The sequence below is a fragment of the Littorina saxatilis genome, linkage group LG16, assembly GCF_037325665.1.
Source record: "Littorina saxatilis isolate snail1 linkage group LG16, US_GU_Lsax_2.0, whole genome shotgun sequence".
NCBI lineage: Eukaryota > Metazoa > Mollusca > Gastropoda > Littorinimorpha > Littorinidae > Littorina > Littorina saxatilis.
The window spans coordinates 43,784,679-43,810,363 of record NC_090260.1 but is presented as its reverse complement, the minus strand read 5'-3'; the positions used below and the strand labels follow the sequence as shown (position 1 = coordinate 43,810,363).

Below are 25,685 nucleotides of genomic sequence, written 5' to 3'. Positions count from 1 at the left end.
CATGTATGTGTTCTGTGCTAATAATGCACAGTTGTGAAATGTCCGTACAAATTTTGTGGCACTATGTAATTGTTAGTGCATCCTCCTGCGGATGCTTCGTGCTAAAAATGCACTTCCATTAAAATAGTGTATTTTCAATTGTTTCTCTGTCAATTTCAAGTGTTTGTTTCCAATTACTTCAGTATCTCCCTGTTGCAATTCCAGGTGATTCATTATTCATGTGCCAATTTGAGGTGTTTAATTCTGATTCCTGTATTTAGCCGGTAGCCGCTGACGTCATTTCCGTCGTCAGCTTTTTTCATGACGTCATCAATAGGCGTCTCCGGGTAAACACACTCCCGTAAATGACACATCAAAGATGGCTGGTGGTGGTCGAAGACGTCATTTCCGTCGTTACCTTCTTTCATAACGTCATCACCAGGCGTCTCCGGGTAAATACACTCTCCAATAAATGACACATCAGTGGTGGTCGGTGACGTAATTTCTGTCGTTACCTTTCATGACGTCATCACCAGACGTCTCCGCCTTTCGTGTCTTAAAGTTTCTTCTGTAGGCTTTTAACGCTTGTCTGTTGTTTTTTTTTTTTTTTATATATAATTATGATCTCTAGCACATATAATATGGAAACGCCGATTCATGCTCAAAACACTTTTCACTGAGCGCAGAATTCCAGGGTGACTGCTCAAAGCGCAGTGCGGTCAAGGTAAAAATAAAAGTGGCAACAACAATATTTATAGTGCTTAATCACAAACACACACACACACACACACACACACACACGGCACACACACACACACACACACCCGGATACACACACACACACACACACACACTCAGCCGTGTTAGTCTTTCACATTACGTAAAAACCGGAGGTATAATGTACCTTCGGATACCAAATATCACTTACAACTGGTGAAGTAAATTAATAGAAATATACACTTTTTGTTCTATTCAGGGAAAGTGAATACGCAGTGTTTTCAATCAAGAAACAGGAATAGTATGATATTGGAAGGTTTAATTTGTGAGAAAAAAAACCAATACGTTAAATTCACCGTTCTTCGATCCAGCGGTCTTCAAAGGCCCCAAAAAAAGTTGTATATTTCTGGTAACATGGCTACACAAAATAGGGTAGGTAGGTAGGGATTTATTTATTTTTTTGAGTCACTTGAGAAAAAGTGACTCTATGTAATCGGTCAGTGTTAGTCTGTCCGGCCGGCCGTCCGTAGACACCACCTTAACGTTGGACTTTTCTCGGAAACTATCAAAGCGATCCGGCTCATATTTTGTTTAGTCGTGACCTCCAATGACCTCTACACTTTAACGATGGTTTCGTTGACCTTTAACCTTTTTCAAGGTCACAGGTCAGCGTCAAAGGAAAAATTAGACATTTTATATCTTTGACAAAGTTCATCGGATGTGATTGAAACTTTGTAGGATTATTCTTTACATCAAAGTATTTACATCTGTAGCCTTTTACGAACGTTATCAGAAAAACAAGGGAGATAACTAGCCTTTTCTGTTCGGCAACACACAACTTAACGTTGGGCTTTTCTCGGAAACTATAAAAGTGACCGGGCTCAAATTTTATGTGAACGTGACTCCCAGTGACCTCTACACTTTGACATCTGCTTTGGTGACCTTTGACCTTTTTCAAGGTCACAGGTATGTCTTGAAGGAAAAAAATTGAAATATCATTTCTCTGAAACTATTCATCGGATTTGATTCAAACTTTATAGGATTATTCTTTACATCAAATTATTTACATCTGTATTGTGTTGTGAATAGCAATTTCTTCCTGTCCATCTGATGCCTCATATAATATTCAGAACTGCGAAAGTGACTCGATCGAGCGTTTGCTCTTCTTGTTGTTTTTTGGTCAGGGTAGAAAATAACTATTCAGTGACGCAAAGAGACTGGACTTAATATACAAAAAGACAACACATTACAAAACAAATGAGACGAAAGGGATGCGGGGTTATCCCCCTTGTGTCGTTTGCCGTCTGTTACTTTCGTTTTGACGCTTTTTATATTTAGTCAAGTTTTGACTAAATATTTTAACATCGAGGGGGAATCGAAACGAGGGTCGTGGTGTATGTGCGTATGTGTGTGCGTGCGTGCGTGCGTGTGTGTGTGTGTGTGTGTGTGTGTGTAGAGCGATTCAGACTAAACTACTGGACCGATCTTTATGAAATTTGACATGAGAGTTCCTGGGTATGAAATCCCCGAACGTTTTTTTTTATTTTTTTGATAAATGTCTTTGATGACGTCATATCCGGCTTTTCGTGAAAGTTGAGGCGGCACTGTCACGCCCTCATTTTTCAACCAAATTGGTTCAAATTTTGGTCAAGTAATCTTCGACGAAGCCCGGGGTTCGGTATTGCATTTCAGCTTGGTGGCTTAAAAATTAATTAATGACTTTGGTCATTAAAAATCTGAAAATTGTAAAAAAAAATAAAAATTTATAAAACGATCCAAATTTACGTTTATCTTATTCTACATCATTTGCTGATTCCAAAAACATATAAATATGTTATATTCGGATTAAAAACAAGCTCTGAAAGTTAAATATATAAAAATTATTATCAAAATTAAATTGTCCAAATCAATTTGAAAACACTTTCATCTTATTCCTTGTCGGTTCCTGATTCCAAAAACATATAGATATGATATGTTTGGATTCAAAACAAGCTCAGAAATTTAAAACAAAGAGAGGTACAGAAAAGCGTGCTATCCTTCTTAGCGCAACTACTACCCCGCTCTTCTTGTCAATTTCACTGCCTTTGCCATGAGCGGTGGACTGACGATGCTACGAGTATACGGCATTGCGTTCAGTTTCATTCTGTGAGTTCGACAGCTTGACTAAATGTTGTATTTTCGCCTTACGCGACTTGTTTTTCTTTTCTTTTTACAAATGCAATTTTTGTTTGTTCGTTCATGGGGTGAAACTCCCACGGCTTTTACGTGTATGACCGTTTTTACCCCGACATTTAGGCAGCCATACGCCGCTTTCGGAGGAAGCATGCTGGGTATTTTCGTGTTTCAATAACCCACCAAACTCTGACATGGATTACAGGATCTTTTTTGTGCGCACTTTGTCTTGTGCTTGCGTGTACACACGGGGGTGTTCGGATACCGAGGAGAGTCTGCACACAAAGTTGACTTTGAGAAATAAATCTCTCGCCGAACCGGTGGGGACGAACTCACGCTGACAGCGGCCAACTGGATACAAATCCAGCGCGCTACCGACTGAGCTACATCCCCGCCCTTACAAATGCAATAAAAAAAAAAAGTCTAGGGTCGACGGGAAAAAAAACTAGGTAGGGTCGGGTGACCAGAAACATACAACTTTTTTTTTTTTTGGCCAAAGTGGACAGACAGACAAACATTTACGATACAGACAAGGAGCTCTCTGATCATAGACCATTTATCCTATTTGGGGGCGGGGCGGGGATATAGCTCAGTTGGTAGCGCGCTGGATTTGTATTCAGTTGGCCGCTGTCAGCGTGAGTTCGATCCCAGGTTCGGCGGAAATTTATTTCAGAGTCAACTTTGTGTGCAGACTCTCTTCGGTGTCCGAACCCTCCCCCCGTGTACACTACATTGGGTGTGCACGTTAAAGATCCCACGATTGACAAAAGGGTCTTTCCTGGCAAAATTGCTTAGGCACAGTTAATAATTGTCTACCTATACCCGTGTGACTTGGAATAATAGGCCGTGAAAGGTAAATATGCGCCGAAATATATGGCTGCAATCTACTGGCCGTATAAAATTTCATCTCACACGGCATCACTGCAGAGCCCCTAGAACTGTACCCACGGAATATGCGCGATATAAGCGTCATTGATTGATTGATTGATTGATTGAGATAATAAACTTATCTGAGAACAGTTTCTTAAAAAGAAAAATCGATCCCTGGGAAGACGCATGAGCTGAGCACACTGCCAAGCATGACATGTTCCTGCTTTTGTTTTGAGAGTCGTGACTTGTTAGTCCCAAGTTCTTCCTCTTCTTCTTCGTCTTCTTCTTCTTCTTCCTCTTCCTCTTCCTCCTCCTCCTCTTCCTCTTCCTCCTCCTCCTCCTCTTCCTCTTCTTCTTCTTCTTCTTCTTCTTCTTGTTCTTGTTGTTCTTCTTGTTGTTCTTCTTCTTCGTTCATGGGCTTTGACTCCCACGTTCACTCATGTTTTTCGCACGAGTGGATTTTTACGTGTATGACCGTTTTTTTCCCCGCCATTCAGGCAGCATACGCCGATTTCGAGGGAGGCATGCTGGGTATTTTCGTGCTTCTATAACCCACCGGACTCTGACATGGATTACAGGATCTTTTCCGCGCACACTTGGTCTTGTGATTCCGTGTACACACGAAGGAGGTGTATAGTCACGAGCAGGTCTCCACATAAGTTGACCTGGGAGGTTGGAAAAAATCTCCACTCTTAACCCACCAGGCGGCAGCGACCGGGATTCGAACTCACGACCTCCCGATTAGGAGGCCGACGTCTTACCACCACGCCACTGCAGGGCCGGACTAAGTATAAGTACTAGGGGGGGGGTGGGGGGTGGGGGGGTGGGGTACAGATGGGGGTCCAGGGGGCAAAGCCCCCTTGGTGGGGGTTGCAAGGGGGCGAAGCCCCCATGAAGCTGATCGGTTTTTTTTGTGTTTCTGGAGGGAAAGGAAGCCTCTCCTTGAACGAAAAAGGTAAATTCGACTGCAAGCTGTATAAGCAATCTCCCTCCCCCACCACCCAAAAAAAATGCGTTTGGGAGGTACATGCTTAAGCCGTGGGGAAGGAGGCCCAGCAGAGACATGCCCACAATGCCAGTCGTCACGGATGACGCGCGGTGGTCGGGAGCCGACGTCTTGTTACGAATGGTGGCCGACAGGTCGTCGCGAGGAAGGTGCAGCTCATTGCGCAGACTCTGCAACGCAGAGGAAAACGCCGGATTGGCTGTCGCTGACGTCAGCTTTGCGCTTGCGCAACGCCGCGCATGCGCAAGGACACAGGCCGCCTTGCCTTTCAGGGTCTGCTGGTTGTTGAGGTAGGCTTGCCTCGCCTTGCCTAGGTAGACTTTTAGGTGTCGGCGGGGTAGACTCCGCAAAACTTGTGTCCAGACCAGACGAGGCGGAGGAAGGAATTTCAGCCGTTCTAACTTCTGCCACCGACGCCGTCATAAACGACTGAGAGTCTGTAGCCGATGGTGTAGCAGTTAACTCTTTCGGTGAGTTCTTGTCATCGCATGAGTCTGAGGGAATCGTTAGAACTGAAGACGGCTGGATCCTATTTTTGCGTTGTTCCATACTCATCATGTTTAGTGAAGATGTCTCTCTCGACACCATGGATGGTGTGAGGATGTCAGTAGAACTGTCCCCTGTGTCTGACGAAGCTATTGGCTCACAGTGGTAAGTCCGCCGCTTGGGGTCAACTGAACGGACACAGTGAAGACAATAAGCCACAACGATTTTTTCTTCAGAGTTTATTTATAGCTTCTGAAAAAGTGTGAATGACGCAAATGTGCAATTGTTCATTTTAGACTAACAAGAGACGGGCGCAGTGCAGGGCCGGACTGGGGGGGGGGGGGGGGTTTTACCGGGGTTCCGCACCCCCCCCCCCTGGCTTAAGCATGTACCTCCCAAACGCTTTTTTTTGGTGGGGGAGGGAGGGGGGGGGGTTGCATTGCTTATACAGATTGCTGTCGAATTTACCTTTTTCGTTCAAGGAGAGGCTTCCTTTCCCTCCAGAAACATAAAAAAACCGTTCAGCTTCATGGGGGCTTCGCTTGAAAATGACTTTCAAAACTGATACAAAAGGTTTTTTTCTTCATATTACCAGGACAGTAACTATGTTGTATGCTTTATTTTGTTCCTATATTAGTCATCTGGAATTTTGATAATTAATTCACAGTAAAATGTTAACAAATCTTCAGTAGTAATTGCATAAAAAAAAGTCTGATATATATCAATTATGTTATTTTTATCTTAAAATGGGCGCGTTAAATCCTAATCTGTTTGTTTTAATGGACTAAGCAATCCTTGGACTGACAGAAAAGATGTATTTTAAAAATGTCCAGTTACGATTACTTATTTTTCTAATGTAAAGAGAATATGCACTCTTTTTTGTTCAAATGGGGAGGGGGCCGGGGTAGTAAAAGCATCACAGTTCAAGATTTTGCGCGACAAGAGGTGTGTTTCTTTTAACTGTGATAAAGAGGGATAACTCAACTTGGTATCTAACACTATTTCTGAACACTGTAACCACTTTAGCCCCTTTAATTTATGTTTTCTATCTTCCAAACTTCTAATTCAGCTTCAAAAATGAGAAGAAAAAAAGTGTGTTTTCTGAATTCACCAGTTAAATCACTATGTTCGATCATGTTCTATTTTGCTTCCCTATTTATCTTCTGAAGTACCTTGCTTTTCTATTCAGAAAATAATATGTACTCTTTTCTGAAAAATGGGTAGGGGGTGGGGGTAGTAAAAGCATCACAGTTCAAGATGTTGCGCAACAAGGTGTATTTCTTTTAAAAATGGTGAAGAGGGATAACTCAACTTGTTATTTAACACTATTTCTGAACACTGTAACCACTTTAACACTTTTAATTTATGTTTGACTGTGTTCCATGTGTGATAGGGTGGAGAGGAAGGGGGGGAAATAGGCCAGGAAGCATATATGAGACGCCAAGACAGAGGTTGCGATAACGTGACTTTTAATTAACGTACACCAGAAAGCACACCAGAAAGCAGTGTCTGATGACACATGAAAAGAAAAGAAAACATAATATATACTGTTCAAAAAAAGAAACGCATAGTTGCTACTTGCCAAATTTGTTTTATTTTTCGAAAAAAAGTAACAGAAAATCCAATATTTAGATTATTTGTTTGAAATTTGGTATGGACACAGTTGAATGCACACACAGTTCATTTGCATCTTCAAATCAATCAGTCAATCAATACGATTGGGTGCCGAGGCTGTCAAGTCAGTAGGGGGTGTGACTGCCTTGAGCAGCAACAACTGCCCGGCACCTTCTGGGCATGGACTGGATCAGATGCCGGATATCTTGCTGTGGGATGGTGTCCCACTCCTCATGAAGTGCCTGCAATAGATCGCGGTGATTTGCCGGCGCTTCTTCTCGCCTGCGCACACGTCTGTCCAATTCATCCCAGAGGTGTTCTATCGGGTTCATGTCTGGCGACATGGATGGCCAGGGAAGCACCTGGACATGGTGGTCGGTGAGGAACTGGGTGGTGAGTCGTGCTGTGTGCGGGCGAGCGTTGTCCTGCTGGAATATGGCATCTTGGTCAGCCAGAAGAGGAAGGGCGTGTGGGCGCAGAATTTCCTCCACGTATCGCTGGGCAGTTATGCGCCCTTGGACGTGCACCAGGGTGCTCCTTCCAGCGGTATTGATCGCCCCCCACACCATGACGCCTCTACCACCATGAACGGGTGCCTCATCCACACAGTTGAGCGCGTAACGTTCGTTTACTCTCCTGTAGACCCTCCTCCGACCATCATGTCGCTGGAGCAGGAAGTAGGACTCGTCGCTGAACCACACGTGTCTCCAGTGATTCCGGACGGTCCAGCGAAGGTGCTGGTTGCCCCACTGCACTCGGTTCTGGCGATGGCGGCGGGTGAGGACAGCTCCTCTGTGAGGTCTGCGAGCTCTCAAACCAGCTTCATGCAGGCGGTTCCGCACGGTCTGGTCCGATAATCGGTGTGGCCCGGGGAGAGCCTGGACAGAAGATGAGGCCGACAGGAAACGATTCCGGAGGTGGCGGAGCCGTATGAAGCGGTCGTGAGCAGCAGTTGTCGCCCTTGGTCTTCCCGCTCTTGGCAAGTCAGCAACGGAGCCAGTGGCTTGAAACCTGACCCACAGTCTACTGATGGTGCTCTGGGACACGTGGAAGTGCCTGGCGATTGCACTTTGACTTTGGCCTGCTTGTAAACGACCCAATGCAATTTGGCGGTCTTCTCTGCTCAATCGGGCCATCTTTCGTCGCTGAATTGTCGTCTGATTTCTTTGTGGCGAACAATCCGCTTTTATGGGTTTTGGAAGACATGGTGAGAGCTCAATATTCCCCGAGTTTCACGAGATTACACTGAAGCATGACGAGTGGTCATGCCAAATGAGCAATTTTGACATTGTAGCCACTGATAACGCATGCGTCACGTGCAGAGCTCACTTGTGGCAATGGACGAAAGGTCGACGACCAGATAAACATTTTCTGCAGTTTGGTGGATATCCTTGTAGCCATATAACTAAATTAACCAAATATTACAAGCTATGCGTTTCTTTTTTTGAACAGTATAAGTACATGGCATAACAAGTAAAAACGCACCATTCATACCAATGCAGCCTAACCATACATACATTCCACAATAAACCTACTATATCACCTGAACAGAGGGGGGGAGGGCGGTTGGGAGACAGGACCTATTATCCTTTACAACACAATAGATCTCCGAGGACACGTCACATCTGCACGCATTGAAGCGTGACGAGGGCCGATAATTTCAAGGTCCATGATACTACTACTACAAGTTACTAAGGGGAGGTTACTCTAGCTATGACGTCACAAGGCACGCTACGTCGTGAACAAAGACACTCAGCTGTCGCGGGAAACAAAATGGCTGACACACATGCATACATACATACATACATACATACATACATACATACATACATACATACATACATACATACATACATACATACACGCCATAGCATCAATCATACGCTCAGAACACATTATAGAACTGATAAAACATAGCAAATACAATAGTACCAAAGAAACAATATCTACTTACAGTTCCTTCCTCAAGATACAGCCGCACACAACTCGTCGGAACTTAAATTACGATCCCGGTCGAAACTAGTCACTTCGCTGATATAAAACCCAGCTCTAAAACCTTTGTTTAACCGAATACACACACAAAGTCTCTCTAAACAATCCTCAAATCACTCCTTCGCCAAAATAAACGTTATAATGGCTCAGCTACACTCCTTGCATTGATTATTACAGCAACACAAACATCGTTCAACTACAACTGGAACATCACAAGCCAAGATACGCTCACAGACACGTCCTCACAGTTCGAAATCACACCGGGTACTATCCTAGCCCACGCTATCATTCTGCCTCTCGCGCGCACCCGTTCAAACAATCAACCAATATAAAACCAGCCTCCCTACACACCTACAATTAGCTACAACACATCCTAGCGGGAGACACAACTTGGGTCAGGGGAAGATAATAGACAGGGAGTAAAAGAGAGGGACAACAGTACATGAAATCGCCACACGGTAACACATGCTTTAAATTGGGCATCAAAAATGGATACATAAGGTTTTTTTCCAAATACACCTGTAAAATCACTATGTTTGATGTTCTATTTTGCTTCCCTATTTCTCTTCTTCAGTTTGTGATCATCCGATTGTTTTTTTGTTTACATATTCACAATACAATATCACATTTTCTTCAGTAGGACGTGACAAAACTGGACGTGACAAAATCTGGGTGGTTAATAGTAACGCACTTGCGCTCGGAAGCGAGAGGTTGCGAGTTCGACCCTGGGTCAGGGCGTTAGCAATTTTCTCCCCCCTTTCCTAACCTAGGTGGTGGGTTCAAGTGCTAGTCTTTCGGATGAGACGAAAAACCGAGGTCCCTTCGTGTACACTACATTGGGGGGAGCACGTTAAAGATCCCACGATTGACAAAAGGGTCTTTCCTGGCAAAATTGTATAGGCATAGATAAAAATGTCCATCAAAATACCCGTGTGACTTTAAATAATAGGCCGTGAAAAGTAGGATATGCGCCGAGATGGCTGCGATCTGCTGGTCGATGTGAATGCGTGATGTATTGTGTAAAAAATTCCATCTCACACGGCATAAATAGATCCCTGCGCCTTGAGTCCGAGTCTGGAGATATAAGACTTCATAGTACCTATGCTCAAACTTCAGTCGTTATCTCAAAATGTTGCGCGACAAGCACTATTCATTTTGTTATGTCCTGATAAACCAAACATTGAACTAACATAAAAAGAAACCTTTAAAACTGCCTAACCACTTTGAAATTTGGCCTCAGGTGTATACTCCAGTCTTAAGGAGAAGTGCAATGCCAAGGACAAATCTCTCTCTCTCACACACACACGCAAACACGCACACACACACACACACAAAGCCTTACAAACACAGACACACACACACACACACAACTGTGACACACACACACACAAACACACACACACAACTGTGACACACACACTTTGACACACACACACACTGTGACACAAACACTGTGACACACACACACACTGTGAAACACACACACACACACACATTCACATACGCTCAATCACTCGGCTCACTCACACAAACTTAAAACACAAAACGCACTCATGCGCACATATAATCATACGGACACACACACACCTTTACAAACATACACACAAACTCCGGAACACACTCACGCACAGCCACCCTCTCTTTTGTACACACTCACATACACACACACACACACACATAACCACACTCACACACACTCTCTCTCTCTTACACACACACTAACACGTGCACAAAGTACACACACACATCGCGTGAGAGAGAAAGACCGAAGAGGGGAGATTTCTTTCTTTCTTTATTTGGTGTTTAACGTCGTTGTCAACCACGAAGGGTTATATCGGAAGGGTTATATCGCGACGGGGAAAGGGGGAAGATGAGATAGAGCCACTTGTCAATTGTTTCTTGTTCACAAAAGCACTAATCAAAAATTTGCTCCAGGGGCTTGCAACGTAGTACAATATATTACCTTACTGAGAGAATGCAAGTTTCCAGTACAAAGGACTTAACATTTCTTACATACTGCTTGACTAAAATATTTACAAAAAATGACTGTTATTCTATACAAGAAACACTTAACAAGGGTAAAAGGAGAAACAGAATCCGTTAGTCGCCTCTTACGACATGCTGGGGGGTCGAAGAGGGGGGATGACGTCAGTGCATTGACGTCAAAGCCTTTCGACGTCTTCTTTGTAGGCGAGCTTTATCCACAGACTTCGAAACTATAGAATTTCTACCAGGCCAAAGCGGCCATTGGTGGCGTTTGCTAAAAAAACGAGGGCGCCCATGTCACCCACCGTATTTTAGTTAGTATGTTCCCAATTGTTGGTGAACTTCCATAGCCCGTGATCGGGCACAAAGAATCCTTCTTTATCATGTGTTATCGGCATGGACATTTCTCAAGTCGATTACAGTATAGCGTTCGTGGGATACCTCCAGCTTCGCTGGGATAAGCCACACCATTGGCAACACATTTGATTTTAAGTGAGACTCCATTGACCGTGCTATATATATGATCTCTCTCTCTCTCTCTTGCCAGAAATGTATTCAAAGCAAAACAACGGGAAAACAGGACAAAAATGTTTTTCTGTGAAGCTTCTTTTCCCAAATTCACACTTAACTAAGTCAAAGACTGAGCTTGCTGGGTACGAATTTGTTTGTTTGCTTAACGCCCAGCCGACCACGAAGGGCCATATCAGGGCGGTGCTGCTTTGACATATAACGTAAGCCACACACAAGACAGAAGTCGCAGCACAGGCTTCATGTCTCACCCAGTCACATTATTCTGACACCGGACCAACCAGTTGCGTACGAATTAAGCTGCGTCATTTTATTAAACCGTTCTCAGTAAAAACAGAGATATAGGATAAGTAATTAACATGAGTTCCTGGATATAATATTCCAAGACGTTTTTTCCCTATTTTTTTTCGATGACTTCATATCCGTTTTTGCGTGAAAGTTATGGCAGCACTGTCACGCCTTCATTTTTTAAGCAATTTGATTGAAATTTTGGTCAGGCAATCTTTGAAGACGTCCGGGCTATGGGATTGCATTTTAGCTCGGCAGCGTAAAAATTAGTTCATTAGTTTGCTCATTAAAGTTGTCATTAAAATCGAATTTACACTAACAGATTTAAAAAGGATTGCATACTATTCCTCAATTTCTCCCAAATTCAAAATGTCACGTTTACTCTAAAAATGTGATCAGAAAATAGGTTAAGTAAGTACCGCGTTCGCACACTACGCGGAAACGAGCGTGACAGGTCGACCCTTCTTTGGGCGTGGTTAGTCGAGACAATGTAAATATAGTCCTGGCAATGACTGCATTTTTGGTGTTAATCTGTTACTTTTGATAGTGACAGCTTGACAATTTTTTTTAATATGGCTTCACGCGACTTGTTTTCTCAGGTGTTTGCATGACTAGAAAATTCACGCCAGGTGTTGTACGCCAGGCGAACTCGACTTTACATCAGTTGTAGTGACACTGATTGTTTGTTTGCTTGCTTAACGCCCAGCTGACCACGAAGGGCCATATCAGGGCGGTGCTGCTTTGACATATAACATGCGCCACACACAAGACAAAAGTCGCAGCACAGGCTTCATGTCTCACCCAGTCACGTTATTCTGACACCGGACCAACCTGTCCCAGCACTAAGAATAATAATGCAAACTTGTATAGCGCTATTCTAGAAAAATGTCTACTCTTAGCGCTTAACAATACATACATCGACCAAGCATACTATACACGCACAGGCAAAGAAACCGATCAAACATAACCAACAAACTATACATGCACAGGCAAAGAAAACGACCAAACATACAATACACGCACAGGCAAACATAAGCAATCATACTATGACTAAACATAACCAACATACTATACGCGCACAGGCAAAGAGAACACTAACCCCATAATGCCAGACGCCAGGCGGAGCAGCCACTCCCGTCGCGATCTAACCTTGAATGGTTGAAAACGAGAAAGAAAGAAAAGAAAGGAGCAGCCACTAGATTGCCAATTTTAAAGTCTTTGGTATGACCCGGCCGGGGTTCGAACCCATGACCTCCCGATCACGGGGCGGACGCCTTACCACTAGGCCACCGTGCAGGTCTAGAACACGCGTGCTTCCGGTAAATCGGAAAACGTCTTTTCAGCGCAACGGCCAACTAATTGGTCAAAACATCTTAAAACAGAAAAAAGTACAAACAATATTTTTTTTGAGTACAACATCGGAATTTTGGAATTTTAATTAAACATCCGTAGCACTGTATTTTGCATATAAAAATTGGGAAATTCCGTAGAAATTACGGAGAAACCGTAGATGTGCACAGGTCTGGATGTATCAGGACCTTCAAATAAAGTGGTATGCCAGGGATGCTGGTGTGAGTTGCTTCTTACTGGTGAAACCTATACTGGAAGACAATATTTGCAATTTGGTCATACATACGAACTGACAGGTTTGGTAGTATATCCGGTGGTGCCAATTTTGCGCAGTTAACAGTTCTGGGTCTGAGCATACTTTATTTTCTAGAGATGGGGGAGGGGGGGGGGAATATATGCCTCAGCAGATATTCGAAATTAGGGCTTCTTGGGGCCGATGTCTTTATTGCTTGGCCACCGAACCAGTTTTAACCAAGAAAACCAATTCAGAATGTTATTTCAATACATGCGTTGCAAAAACGTCACCAACCACCGTTTTTGGTGCAAACATGTTTCACGAAATCGCAGCATACATGTACGTTTACGCCACCTGGCTACACAACATAAGGGACATGTGATGGCTGCGATATTTCTATTCAACATGCAAAAAAGTAGAAGAACTGTAACCGGATCACTCCAAATGTCTGCGCAGTTACAACAAACTATCAACGAAATAGTTCTATTCACTTCTGAGCAATAGAGGGGTTGAGGTTTAAACCAGATACTGCTCCAAAAATAGCGCGATTCATTACTTTTTCATCAATTCCTGTTTGTTGCCTCCCACTCTCCCCTCCCTCTTTCTCTCCCTCTCCCCTCTCCAACACCCACCTCTCTCTCTCTCTCATTGGGTAAAAACATCTGTGCATAGTGTTACGGGCTTCCAACGAGACTCGAGAAAACCTTCAGATACGCACCTGAATGCATTCCCTGAAATCAGGAACATGCCTACAGGGAATACATCCCCTTCTGCGTTAATTAGGGACCTGTAAGTGTTGTCAACACATGGTTCTTCAGTTCTGTATGACTTAACATGTGTCTTTTCAAAATCCCTTTCCGAGAAAACTTCTTTGAACAATGAGGACAGGCATGTGGCTTTTCTCCTGTGTGTGTCCACATGTGGGAGTTCAAACTCCCTTTCTGAGAAAACTTCTTTGAACAATGAGGACAGGCATGTGGCTTTTCTCCTGTGTGTGTCAACATGTGGGAGTTCAAATTCCCTTTATGAGAAAACTTCTTTGAACAATGAGGACAGGCATGTGGCTTTTCTCCTGTATGTGTGAACATGTGGGTCTTCACTTCCTCTTTCCGAGCAAATTTCTTTGAACAATGAGGACAGGCATGTGGCTTTTCTCCTGAATGTGTGAACATGTGGGTCTTCAAATTTTTTTTCTGAAGAAATTTCTTTGAACAACAAGGACAGGCATGTGGCTTTTCTACTGTATGTGTCAACATGTGTGTCTTCAAATCCTTTCTCTGAGCAAATTTCTTTAAACAACGAGGACAGGCATGTGGCTTTTCTCCTGAATGTGTGAACATGTGGGTCTTCAAATTTTTTTTCTGAATAAATTTCTTTGAACAACAAGGACAGGCATGTGGCTTTTCTCCTGTATGTGTCAACATGTGGGTCTTCACTTCCTCTTTCCGAGCAAATTTCTTTGAACAATGAGGACAGGCATGTGGCTTTTCTCCTGTGTGTGTCAACATGTGGGAGTTTAAATTCCCTTTATGAGAAAACTTCTTTGAACAATGAGGACAGGCATGTGGCTTTTCTCCTGTGTGTGTCAACATGTGGGAGTTCAAATTCCCTTTATGAGAAAACTTCTTTGAACAATGAGGACAGGCATGTGGCTTTTCTCCTGTATGTGTCAACATGTGGGTCGTTAAATGCTCTTTCTGAGCAAATTTCACTTTGCAATGAGGACAGGCATGTGGCTGTTCAGTTGTATGTGTTAACATGTGTTTGTTTACACCCCCCTTTTGACCAAATATTGTTGTACATTTAAGGCAGGCATGTGGTCTTTCTCTTGTCAACATTTGATTGTTTACTTGACGCTTTGAATCATGTGTAACTGCACTCGTGGAACAGACATATTGTCGTTTCTTAGTGAATGTGAGTGCACATCTTGTCAAATTGTTCTTCAAACCAGGAGATTCATCTTTACCACTGTGTTCCACACTCTCAACTTCCACTTCACAGCCTGCAGACAGAGGACAAAATGCTGCTTGTGTTACACAGTCACGTGCAATGTCTGGTTTCCTGTCCTCTTCAACTTCCACACCACCACAAACAAAACTCTCACCATGCACATACACATTTGTTGCAGGGATGTCTTCAGCCGCTGAAATGCTGGTCTCGGTCACAGCTGGGAGTGCCTCAGTCTTGAAGTCCTGCCCCGCATTGCATGTACACTCCTCTTTGCACTTGTCGGAGACCTCCATCACTGGCCTTGCTCCACCCTCCCCCACACCGTCTTTTTCACGCTTGATATCATTAGAACATGTACCCCAATCTTGTTCTGAAAATGAAGCTGTGTCTGCAATGGTTCCAAAATCAATTGGGATTTCTGCTGCCCCTTGTTTCTGCCTAATAACTTTACTGTAAGCACTGGACAATGTTGGTATTTCAGGTGCCTCTTGTTTCAGCCAAACAACGTCCCTGTAAGCACTGGATGATGTTGGTATTTCAGCTGCCTCTTGTTTCAGTCTAACAACGTCGCTGTGAGCACTGGATGATGTTGGTATTTCAGCTCCCTCTTGTTTCAGCCAAACAACGTTGCTGTCAGCACTGGATGATGTTGGTATTTCTGATGTACGCTCCATCTGCACGTTGACTGTTTTGTCTGTCTTGAAATCTTCACCTGCTGGTGCTGTAACAGAAAATTCAAAAATCTTTTGTAAGTCTCATGATAAAAATGTTTACATACCTTTTCTGAAGGTATGTAAGACAGCATTCCTGAAAGATAGAAATACACAACTCCCAAAGACAGAAAGATTCTCTTCCTGAAAGAAAAGAAGAGATGTTAACGAAAGACAGAAAAAGATGTCACTTAAAGGCACACAACTTCTCAGAAACTTCACAGTTCGGCTCACCATCTTAGATTTTGCAGGTCTTTGCATGGAATACGACCATCTGTCCACTTGGTCACATACCAGAAATGAACAGCGTGGGTAATCCCTGTGCATAGTGGACATAGCTGATGAATCAAATTAAATGTCGTAAATGCAACCACTGGCTTCTCAAGAAATCATTTTATTCAGTGGAACCCCCCTTTCAAGACCCTTCAAAAATCTAAGAAAATCAGGTTTTCACTGTTTGTTTGTTTGCTTGCTTAACGCCCAGCCGACCACGAAGGGCCATATCAGGGCGGTGCTGCTTTGACATATAACGTGCGCCACACACAAGACAGAAGTCGCAGCACAGGCTTCATGTCTCACCCAGTCACATTATTCTGACACTGGACCAACCAGTCCTAGCTCTAACCCCATAATGCCAGACGCCAGGCGGAGCAGCCACTAGATTGCCAATTAAGGGGAGACCGGGTAGGCAAAATTATTTATTTTTGGTCTCATACACCTTTTTTGGGTTGTTGCATTTATCACACCTTTGAACATCCTGGAATGCATTCAATAATCTGCTTTTGTCATTTTAGACATGTATTCATGTAAATAAAACCATTTTCAAACCAATGTTTTGTTGTTTTTGTCTGTGTTTTATCAAAAAAATCGAAAAAATGGTCTACTTTGGATACTCCGTGCTGGTAAATGTGCGCACATGACATGACCCTTCGCTGTTCAAACTGTGTGGAAATTTCCGTTCTTCAAGATGACGTCATCACCGTTGGGGAATTTCCATTGACATAGGCACAAAGAGAGAGAATCCGTTCCAACCGAAACCCCGGAATTAATATATGCAAATATATGTAGGTCAAAGGCATTTGACACAAGCGCAGTAGACAACTTATCAGTCCCCCGGTGTCAACAAATCCATGACTTTTTCACCGATTCAGCAGCATTTTTCAAAGTTTTGAGCTGCGGAGAACAACCCTAACATTGGAAATGTTCGGCATAGTGGCAAGAAATATCAGAGAAAGATGAACCAGCAGCAGCGAACAGTAGAAGGAAGTAACAACACTCCGAAATGAACCAACATGATCGTATTGAAGCAGACGACATTCTAAGATTCTTGACTCGACGAGGTGGGTTTTGCTTCTTTCTCTTTTCGATCTTGTTTGTTTGACAACGTGATTTATTGCACATTGTTATGTTGTTGTTGTAAGAATGTGTTAGGGTTTGCAGGTAAATGATAAACAGTTTGTGTCTGAAGTATTTTGCGGGTTTCTTGATCCAATTTACTGACCATGCGGCATGCCGTCGCCGCACCCCACCCCCCCCTCCCTCGATCATCTCTGTGATATCGTCTTCACAACCCCTATTTTATTGTTCTTCGCTGGCCAGTCCTTGAGAGCTTACTATGGTGTAACATGTCATCATTATTCTTTGTCTGGGGTCAAACTGAGAAGCAGCATCTGAGCGATGTACGACTGACAGAGTTTCTGTTTCTGGTCATTGACCGTAGGAAAATAAGTACCCTACTAGAGAGCGTTCTCTGATTCTAAAGGATTGGTTTACACCAGCATGGCTGACCAACCTATCATTGACAGCAATATTGTTGTCAAATCTTTTCCATTAACTAAGGAATAAAAAAAATAGATCCAATTTACTTCACCAAAGAAAAACAAGTCGTGTAAGGCGAAAATATAATATTTAGTCAAGTAGCTGTCGAACTCACAGAATGAAACGCAATGCCATTTTACTCGTAGCATCGTCAGGCCACCGCTCATGGCAAAGGCAGTGAAATTGACAAGAAGAGCGGGGTAGTAGTTGCGCTAAGAAGGATAGCACGCTTTTCTGTACCTCTCTTTGTTTTAACTTTCTGAGCGTGTTTTTAATCCAAACATATCATATCTATATGTTTTTGGAATCAGGAACCGACAAGGAATAAGATGAAAGTGTTTTTAAATTGATTTGGACAATTTAATTTTGATAATAATTTTTATATATTTAATTTTCAGAGCTTGTTTTTAATCCGAATATAACATATTTATATGTTTTTGGAATCAGCAAATGATGGAGAATAAGATAAACGTAAATTTGGATCGTTTTATTTTTTTTTACAATTTTCCGATTTTTAATGACCAAAGTCATTAATTAATTTTTAAGCCACCACGCTGAAATGCAATACCGAAGTCCGGGCTTCGTCGAAGATTACTTGACCAAAATTTGAACCAATTTGGTTGAAAAATGAGGGCGTGACAGTGCCGCCTCACCTCCTCACCTCACCTACGCCTGTGACCCCGTCTGGGGTATAGGCCGCCAATCAGCTCCCTCCATGCATCTCTGTTTTGGGCGAGTCTTTCCAGCATTCCCCACGTCTTTCCCATGTGCTTTGCATCTGCGTCCAAATCTCGGCGCCATGTGTTCCTGGGTCGCCCTCTCTTTCTCTTGCCTTGAGGGTTCCACGTGAGGGCTTGCCTTGTGATGTTTGAAGCAGGTTTGCGAAGGGTGTGGCCTATCCACCGCCAGCGTCTCTGTAGGATGTCCTCCTCGACGGGCTGCTGTCTGGTTCTCAGCCACAGGTCTTCGTTGCTGATTTTTTCTGGCCAGCGAATCTTGAGGATCTTCCTGAGGCAGGTATTGATGAAGACCTGGATTTTCTTCATGGTGGTGACGGTGGTTCTCCAGGTCTCGGCTCCGTATAGTAGGATCGGCTTCACGATGGTATTGAAAACCCTGATCTTTGTAGTGATACTGACTTCGCTGGATCCCCAGATCTTCTTCAGCTGATGGAATGCTGCTCTGGCCTTGCCGATGCGGGTTTTGACGTCTGCGTCCGTTCCTCCCTGCTTGTCCAAGATGCTGCCGAGATAGGTGAAGCTGTCCACCTCTTCCAGCGCACTGCCTTCGACTGTGATGGGTGTGTTGTTAGGTGCATTTGTCTTGAACACCTTGCTCTTCCCTCTGTTGATGTGGAGGCCCAGGCTAGCTGAGTTGTCCGCAACAATGCCGGTCTTTTCCTGCATCTGTTGTTGGGTGTGAGAGAGAAGAGCCAGATCATCAGCAAAATCAAGGTCGTCCAGCTGTGTCCAAAGTGTCCACTGGATGCCATTTCGTTTCTGGTCAGTCGACGTCTTCATGACCCAGTCGATCGCTAACAGGAACAGGAAAGGTGAGAGCAGGCAGCCTTGCCTCACTCCGGTTCGTACTTCAAAGGCGTCGGTGAGTTGTCGGCCATGCACTATCCTGCAGGTCATCTTTTCGTATGATTTCTTGATGATGTTTGTTATCTTCTCCGGCACTCCGTAGTGTCTCAGTAGCTTCCAGAGGGTCTGCCTGTCCACGCTGTCGAACGCCTTCTCGTAATCAAGAAAGTTCACGTAGAGAGGCGAGTTCCACTCCAAGGACTGCTCCAGGATGATGCGCAGAGTTGCAATCTGGTCAGTGCCGCCTCAACTTTCACGAAAAGCCGGATATGACGTCATCAAAGACATTTATCAAAAAAATGAAAAAAAACGTTCGGGGATATCATACCCAGGAACTCTCATGTCAAATTTCATAAAGATCGGTCCAGTTTGTTTGTTTGTTTATTTGTTGCTTAACGTCCAGCCGACTACGCAGAGCCATATCAGGACGAGGAAGGGGGGGATGAAGGGGGCCACTTGTCAAGCGATTCCTGTTTACAAATGCACTAACCCATTACTTGTGTCCCAGCAGGCTTTAGTAAAACTAAATTAATACCTACTGGAAGATTACCAGTTTCCAGTATGTTAAAATAGGCTTAACCTATCTACTGCTGGACTTACATCAGAACACTAACAGATTAAACTATACATGAATCGCGAGACAAGCGGCAAGAGAAGAGATTTTTGGAAAAAATACAGGTGAATGAGCAAGAAGGCAGAAAAAAGAAAAGAATTCATGAAGAAAAAGAGAGCATGACAGGAAAGAGGAACCAAAAATCCACCTAACAGCAAACTAGAAAGCTCCTGCGGTTCCAAAAACAGGAGGGGCCTTTAATTTCATAACCGCAGTGCCCCACTGCGGGAACGGTCCAGTAGTTTAGTCTGAATCGCTCTACACACACACACACATGCACACACGCACGCACATACACCACGACCCTCGTTTCGATTCCCCCTCGATGTTAAAATATTTAGTCAAAACTTGACTAAATATAAAAAGAGTTAATCTAAAGGACTGGGGATGCAACTCATGAATCAAAAGCATAAAGATCACCTGCAAACAGTGCTAGGTTTAGGAAATCTGAAAATGTATACACACACACAGAACACACAGAACACACACACACACACACACACACACACACACACACACACACACACACGCACTCACACACACACACACACACAAAACAGACAACAGACAAGAAACAAGCAAATACATAGCAAGTGTGATGAAATAAATTAATTTTAAAAGAAAAATATGAAAAGAAAGAAAGAAAGAAAGAAAGAAAGAAAGAAAATAATTCAGCTAGTTTCAGTATTAGTTCCTGTGTGTATGTGATTGTGTGGTTACTCAAATCCCATAGTAAACTTGACATGTAAATTTTGTGATAGGGGCCGGTATGTATATATGGGATAACCTTCTGTGAGGTTTGTTGTGTGACAGGGTGAGAATACTTTGATTTCTTTTGCTTTTTCGTGGCTGCTTTTATTTTCAATTATTTATCATTATATATATTAAAACATACACTTTTTTGTCATTAAGTTGTGTGTGTTTGGGTATTAATAAGTAGTGCAAATCCACATGTAATGAGTATGAGTCACTGTTAAATTAATGAATGTCTTTTGTGTGTGTGTGTGTGTGTGTGTGTGTGTGTGTGTGTGTGTGTGTGTGTTCGTCAACCGACATATGTGGGTACGAGCCGCTGAGGTGGTTGTAAGAAAACCCGCCTGGTTCAGTGGTTGGGGGCTGATTGGGATTTCTGATTTACCGGCCTAGCCAAAAAGTTGAGGTACACCCCATGTAACATGGTCATTTGCAAAATAAAGTACAAGCACTTGTTGACGTTTATATTGAGTCTTAAAATTTGCAGCTTATTACAAACAAAAACCATGGACAGTTGTATCAAATATTAAATCAGTGTTTGTGTATTTATTAGGTTGGAGCAAGGGGAGAGCCAGTCCTCCTGTGGTGGCAGCGAGGAGAAAGATTGACCTGATGGAAAAGTTTGCTAAACCGGAACTACCCTCTTCCACAGCAGAAACATCAGCTTTGCCATCTTCTGACCAACCATAAGAAGATACAGATACTTTCCATCTTCTGACCCATCACAAGCAGATATGGATACTGGTTCTGTGCAACGTCACTCCGCTGACATGTGTTGGGCTTATGTCAACATTGATCAGCTCAATCTATTGCTGAAAGGTCTATATCCTGTACTGAATGCTTGTCTGATAGCAGTCTGATTATGAAAGAAGGTGATGCATCAGCCCAAGGATTTGCACAGGCCCTGCATCTGGAGTGCATATGTGCCATTGTTTACTCTTCTCCCGGTGTTTGCAACGCTTCGGGTGCTAAAGTTGCATTTTAAATAATCCGCGTATGACCATGTTGGTACATGGAAAGGGACATTCAGCTTTACAGAAATTTGCTGCAGTGTTAGGATTGAGCACAGAAATACTGTAATTAAAATGTTGCAACTTTTGAATGGCTTAATAGCTTTGTTCCATTTGTGTATATCAGACCTGTTTACCCTAAACCCGAGGCAAGAGTACTTTCCCAAAAAGTTGAGTGTATTTTTCAAAAAGTTGGTGTACTTTGCAAGCAAAGCCATATATGGGCTAGGGAAAATGTACGCGTGGGTGCAAACGTGTTTGTGTAAGAATTGCATGTCTTGTGAACACCTTCAGAATTTAACTCCTTCCAATACAACAGGGATAAAACATTTACAATTGTATTTACCTGCCAGTTTGTAGCATTATAACCAGTGTCTTCCAAACAGATTGATAATGAAAAGATGAACTTGCCACTGACAGCTGCATCTGTTCAGTCTTCTCCCCTTTGGCTTTGCTCAAAAGTTAATCTTGTTCAAGTTGTCTTCATACTGTTAGTGTTACTCTCACAAAAGTGACACACACAAAATCAACAAAGGGAAACCGATAAAGATCTGCTGGTGGTTAAAATCCATTACAAGCTGATTTTTTCCACTGAGCCCCTTAGTCTAGTCAGGGTTCTTCAAGTTGTAGTATGCAGCGGTACTGAGTCTAGTCTAGTCAGGTTTCTTCGACAGCAAGTTGTAGTATGATGATTTCAGCTTGGTCAGCTGCACTGAGCTGTAGTTCCGCTCATGAGGTTCACCAGGCCTGCTCTTTACCACCAATAGGCTGTCAACAGTTTCAGCTGATAAGGAGGCCCTCTGGTTTGTTTTGTTCTTTGTGACACACGAGAAGATTCTCTCTGCAGTGTCGTTCGATGTCATATTTCCCGGCATGGGCAACGGAGAAATCCGATTTACAGTACTTGCAGTGTGCATGACTTTTTCCCAAAGAAGACTCTACAATTCCTGGCTCTTTCTTGTATTTCTCCAAGAAAATCTGCCGTTTCTGCTGTTTAGACTTGGTACAGTCATCCGAAACTGGCACATTTTTCCGCACGTGCCAACAACTGAACGAGGTTTCTACAGCTGAAGATTCGCTGTCATGGTTATCTCCCTTAGACCGAAACCGGTATCAGTTGTACCATCCCGTAATCAGCACTGGCCCACGATTGTCCAGACGTGCCAACAACTGAACGAGGTTTCCACAGCTGAAGATTCGCTGTCATGGTTATCTCCCTTAGACCGAAACCGGTATCAGTTGTACCATCCCGTAATCAGCACACCAACAACGGAAAACGTATTCTAGACTTTTCCTTATGCGTATTTTGTGCGTGTGTCGCGTATTATGCGTACTGATACAAATTTGGCGTAGAAAATACGCCCAAATCGTACTGGTAAACAGGTCTGGTATATATAATTATGTAATGTTGTTGATGATTTGTGAAGCATCATTTCTATGCAATGGAATAAGAAATCAGTGCATCCGTTGGGTTTTTATGAGTCTGACAGTTTGGTTCTGATCAATATTTTCATATCAGCACAAACACAGATAATTGACTTTTTTAATGTTTTCATATGATTTTTTTTAAATAAAAAAAATCTGATAATTTGATTATCAAATCATTTCCCCTTCATAGTTAAAGTGTTATTCTGGTTAAAAAAAAAACCACCCCCATTAATTCAAGCTCTACTGTGGTACTAGTTTACCGGGGTACTAGTGAGACTCTTTTACATGCTGTTTTCTCTACATGTAATTTGAGACAAAATGTGGTAATTAAAATGTTGTAACTTTTGAATGGCTAGATGGATTTGTTCCAATTTTGTATATGTTGTTTATGATTTGTGAAGCACCATTTCTGTGCATGGAATAAGAATACAGTGGATTCCTTGTGTTTTTATGAGTCTGACAGTTTCGTTTTGATTCATATCTGCACTAACAGATGAGTTTTCAAATGATTTTTAAAAAAAAGTCCGGATAATTTGATCGTCAAATCATTTCCCCATCATAGTAAAGTGGTTATTCTTTTAAAAATATATAAATTCAGGCTGCACTGTGCTACTAGTTCGAGGTACTGGTTGGAATCTTTCAAATGCTGTTTTCTCTGAATGTAATTTTCAGAAAAACATCTGTAATTAAAATGTTGCAACTTTTGAATGGCTTGATGGATTTGTTTCATTTTTGTTTATGTTGTTTATGATTTGTAAAGCGTCAGTTTTGTGTATGGAATAAGAGTTAAGTGCATTGGTTGGGTTTTTATGAGTCTGACAGTTTGGTTCTTATTCATGTTTTCATATCGGTACAAACAAAGATGGTTGTTTTCATATGATGTATATATAAAAAAAATCCTGATAATTTGATTGTCAAATCCTTTTCCCTACATAGTAAAGTGGTCATTCTGATAAAAACATATGAATTCAGCGTGCACTGTGCTACTTGTTTTTTTTTTATGTACTTGTTCGAATCTTTAAAATGCTGTTTTCTCTGAATGTAATTTTCAGACAAAACGCTACAATAAAAATGTTGCAACTTTTGACAGGTTTGATGGATTTGTTCAGTTAATGTATATGTTGTTTATGAGTCGTACAGCATCAGTTCTGTGCATGGAATAAGAGTTCAGTGCATTGGTTGTGATTTTATGAGTCTGACAGTTTGGTACCGATTCATAATTTCTTATCCGGACTGAACCAATAACTGAAAATGCTAAATCAAAAACATATTTTGCTTTGAATTCCTTTTCCATCAACAGAATTATTAAACACACACATATCGCTGCAAAGAAGAAAAATTGGATCAAAACATGCACTGGTTCACAAACTGCAACATTTTGAAAATGAGCACATTTTATGATGTTTTTCTCGGTTTTTGGTGAATAAAACCAAAAAAAATTGCTTTTCACTCAAAATTTAAAATTTTTTCCCTTAATTAAGTTATTATGCTTGCAAAAATCAAACAAGCAGCACTCTGTTTCAAAAAGAAAAAAAAAAGTGGTTGCCTACCCTGTCTCCCCTTAAGAATTTTAAAGTCTTAGGTATGACCCGGCCGGGGTTCGAACCCACGACCTCCCGATCACGGGGTGGACGCCTTACCACCAGGCCAACCGTGCCGGTGGTTTCCACTGTACAGAAATTTCAACTCACCAGGGGCAGTGAGGAATTGTTAGTATGTAACCAAGTGAAGGAATGGTCTTATCCCATATAGAGCCTGACCTGATCTGAGATGCTGATCCAAACCATTTTCACAAGAAGGAGTGAGTCTTTAAAGTCATCTTCTTCCATAGAGGACTGGGTTCTTGCGAACGTCTCAGATGAGTTTACTCAAGTTACATACACACACCCTGCGACCACAGGAACATAGGCTTAGTGGTTTAAGGAATCGTGGGCAAAGGAGAATAACCACGTTTTATCTCTAACTCAAGAGGAAGAAAAGTCAGTTGCTTCCCTTAAAAGTGACTTGGGGCAAAACTTGAATTTTTATGTTTGTTTGTTGTTGCCGCAGCCTCAACACGACCCCCACACATCTAGAAACGCGTTTATCGCTATCTCATTCTTTGGACCACAAAAACCACATAGTGGAAGTCTACTGTTATTCGGATTACAAAATAACAAAACAATTGCAGGTTTTGTCAGCATCAGTTTTTGCATTTTCATAAATTTGTAATTGTTCTTTTCATTACTAAACACAAACTGAAATGTATTATGCTTCTGATGATTTTTGACAATCTGTGGTGAATATAACACCTATATTTGGATGGTTTGCAACTTTCATATTTCTGCTTGATTTAAAGCAGCAGACACTTTTTGACTTAAGTGAAATGAAGACCAAGAGACACAAGAAAGTTAAATCAAAACTGATGAAGTTGACTTTTTATTCATTAAACCCTGTGTGAACAAGTGTGTGTGTTTTCTCGACGAAAGAAACTTTTGTATTTGGGCAGGTAGCTTTTGACCTTGGCTGATTCATTTTGGTGAGTTATGATTGGGTATATTCACCTCACTTACTTTTTAAGCTAACCTACCAGGACAGTAATACAAATACATTTT

The 25,685-nt window shown here is 42.4% G+C and overlaps 1 protein-coding gene across 1 annotated transcript; it reads right to left on the bottom strand.

Moving 5' to 3' along the window:
• Nucleotides 1-13,933: 13,933 nt before the first annotated feature.
• LOC138950018 (gastrula zinc finger protein XlCGF57.1-like) lies at nt 13,934-15,847 on the bottom strand. Its single transcript, XM_070321802.1, has 2 exons — nt 15,190-15,847; nt 13,934-14,832 (listed from the first exon to the last, which is right to left on the bottom strand). Exons 1-2 carry the CDS (start codon nt 15,845-15,847, stop codon nt 14,003-14,005), a joined length of 1,488 nt encoding a protein of 495 aa, XP_070177903.1. The 3' UTR covers nt 13,934-14,002.
• Between the last annotated feature and the right edge of the window lie 9,838 nt (nt 15,848-25,685).

What these genes read in the sequence shown, in the direction of transcription:
- LOC138950018 (XM_070321802.1), bottom strand. Translation starts at nt 15,847, where the DNA reads ATGGAGCGTACATCAGAAATACCAACATCATCCAGTGCTGACAGCAAC. An exon ending in TGAGAGTGTGGAACACAGTG is followed by an intron (nt 14,833 to 15,189) that starts GTAAAGATGAAT and finishes TTTCTCATAAAG; the next exon opens with GGAATTTGAACTCCCACATG.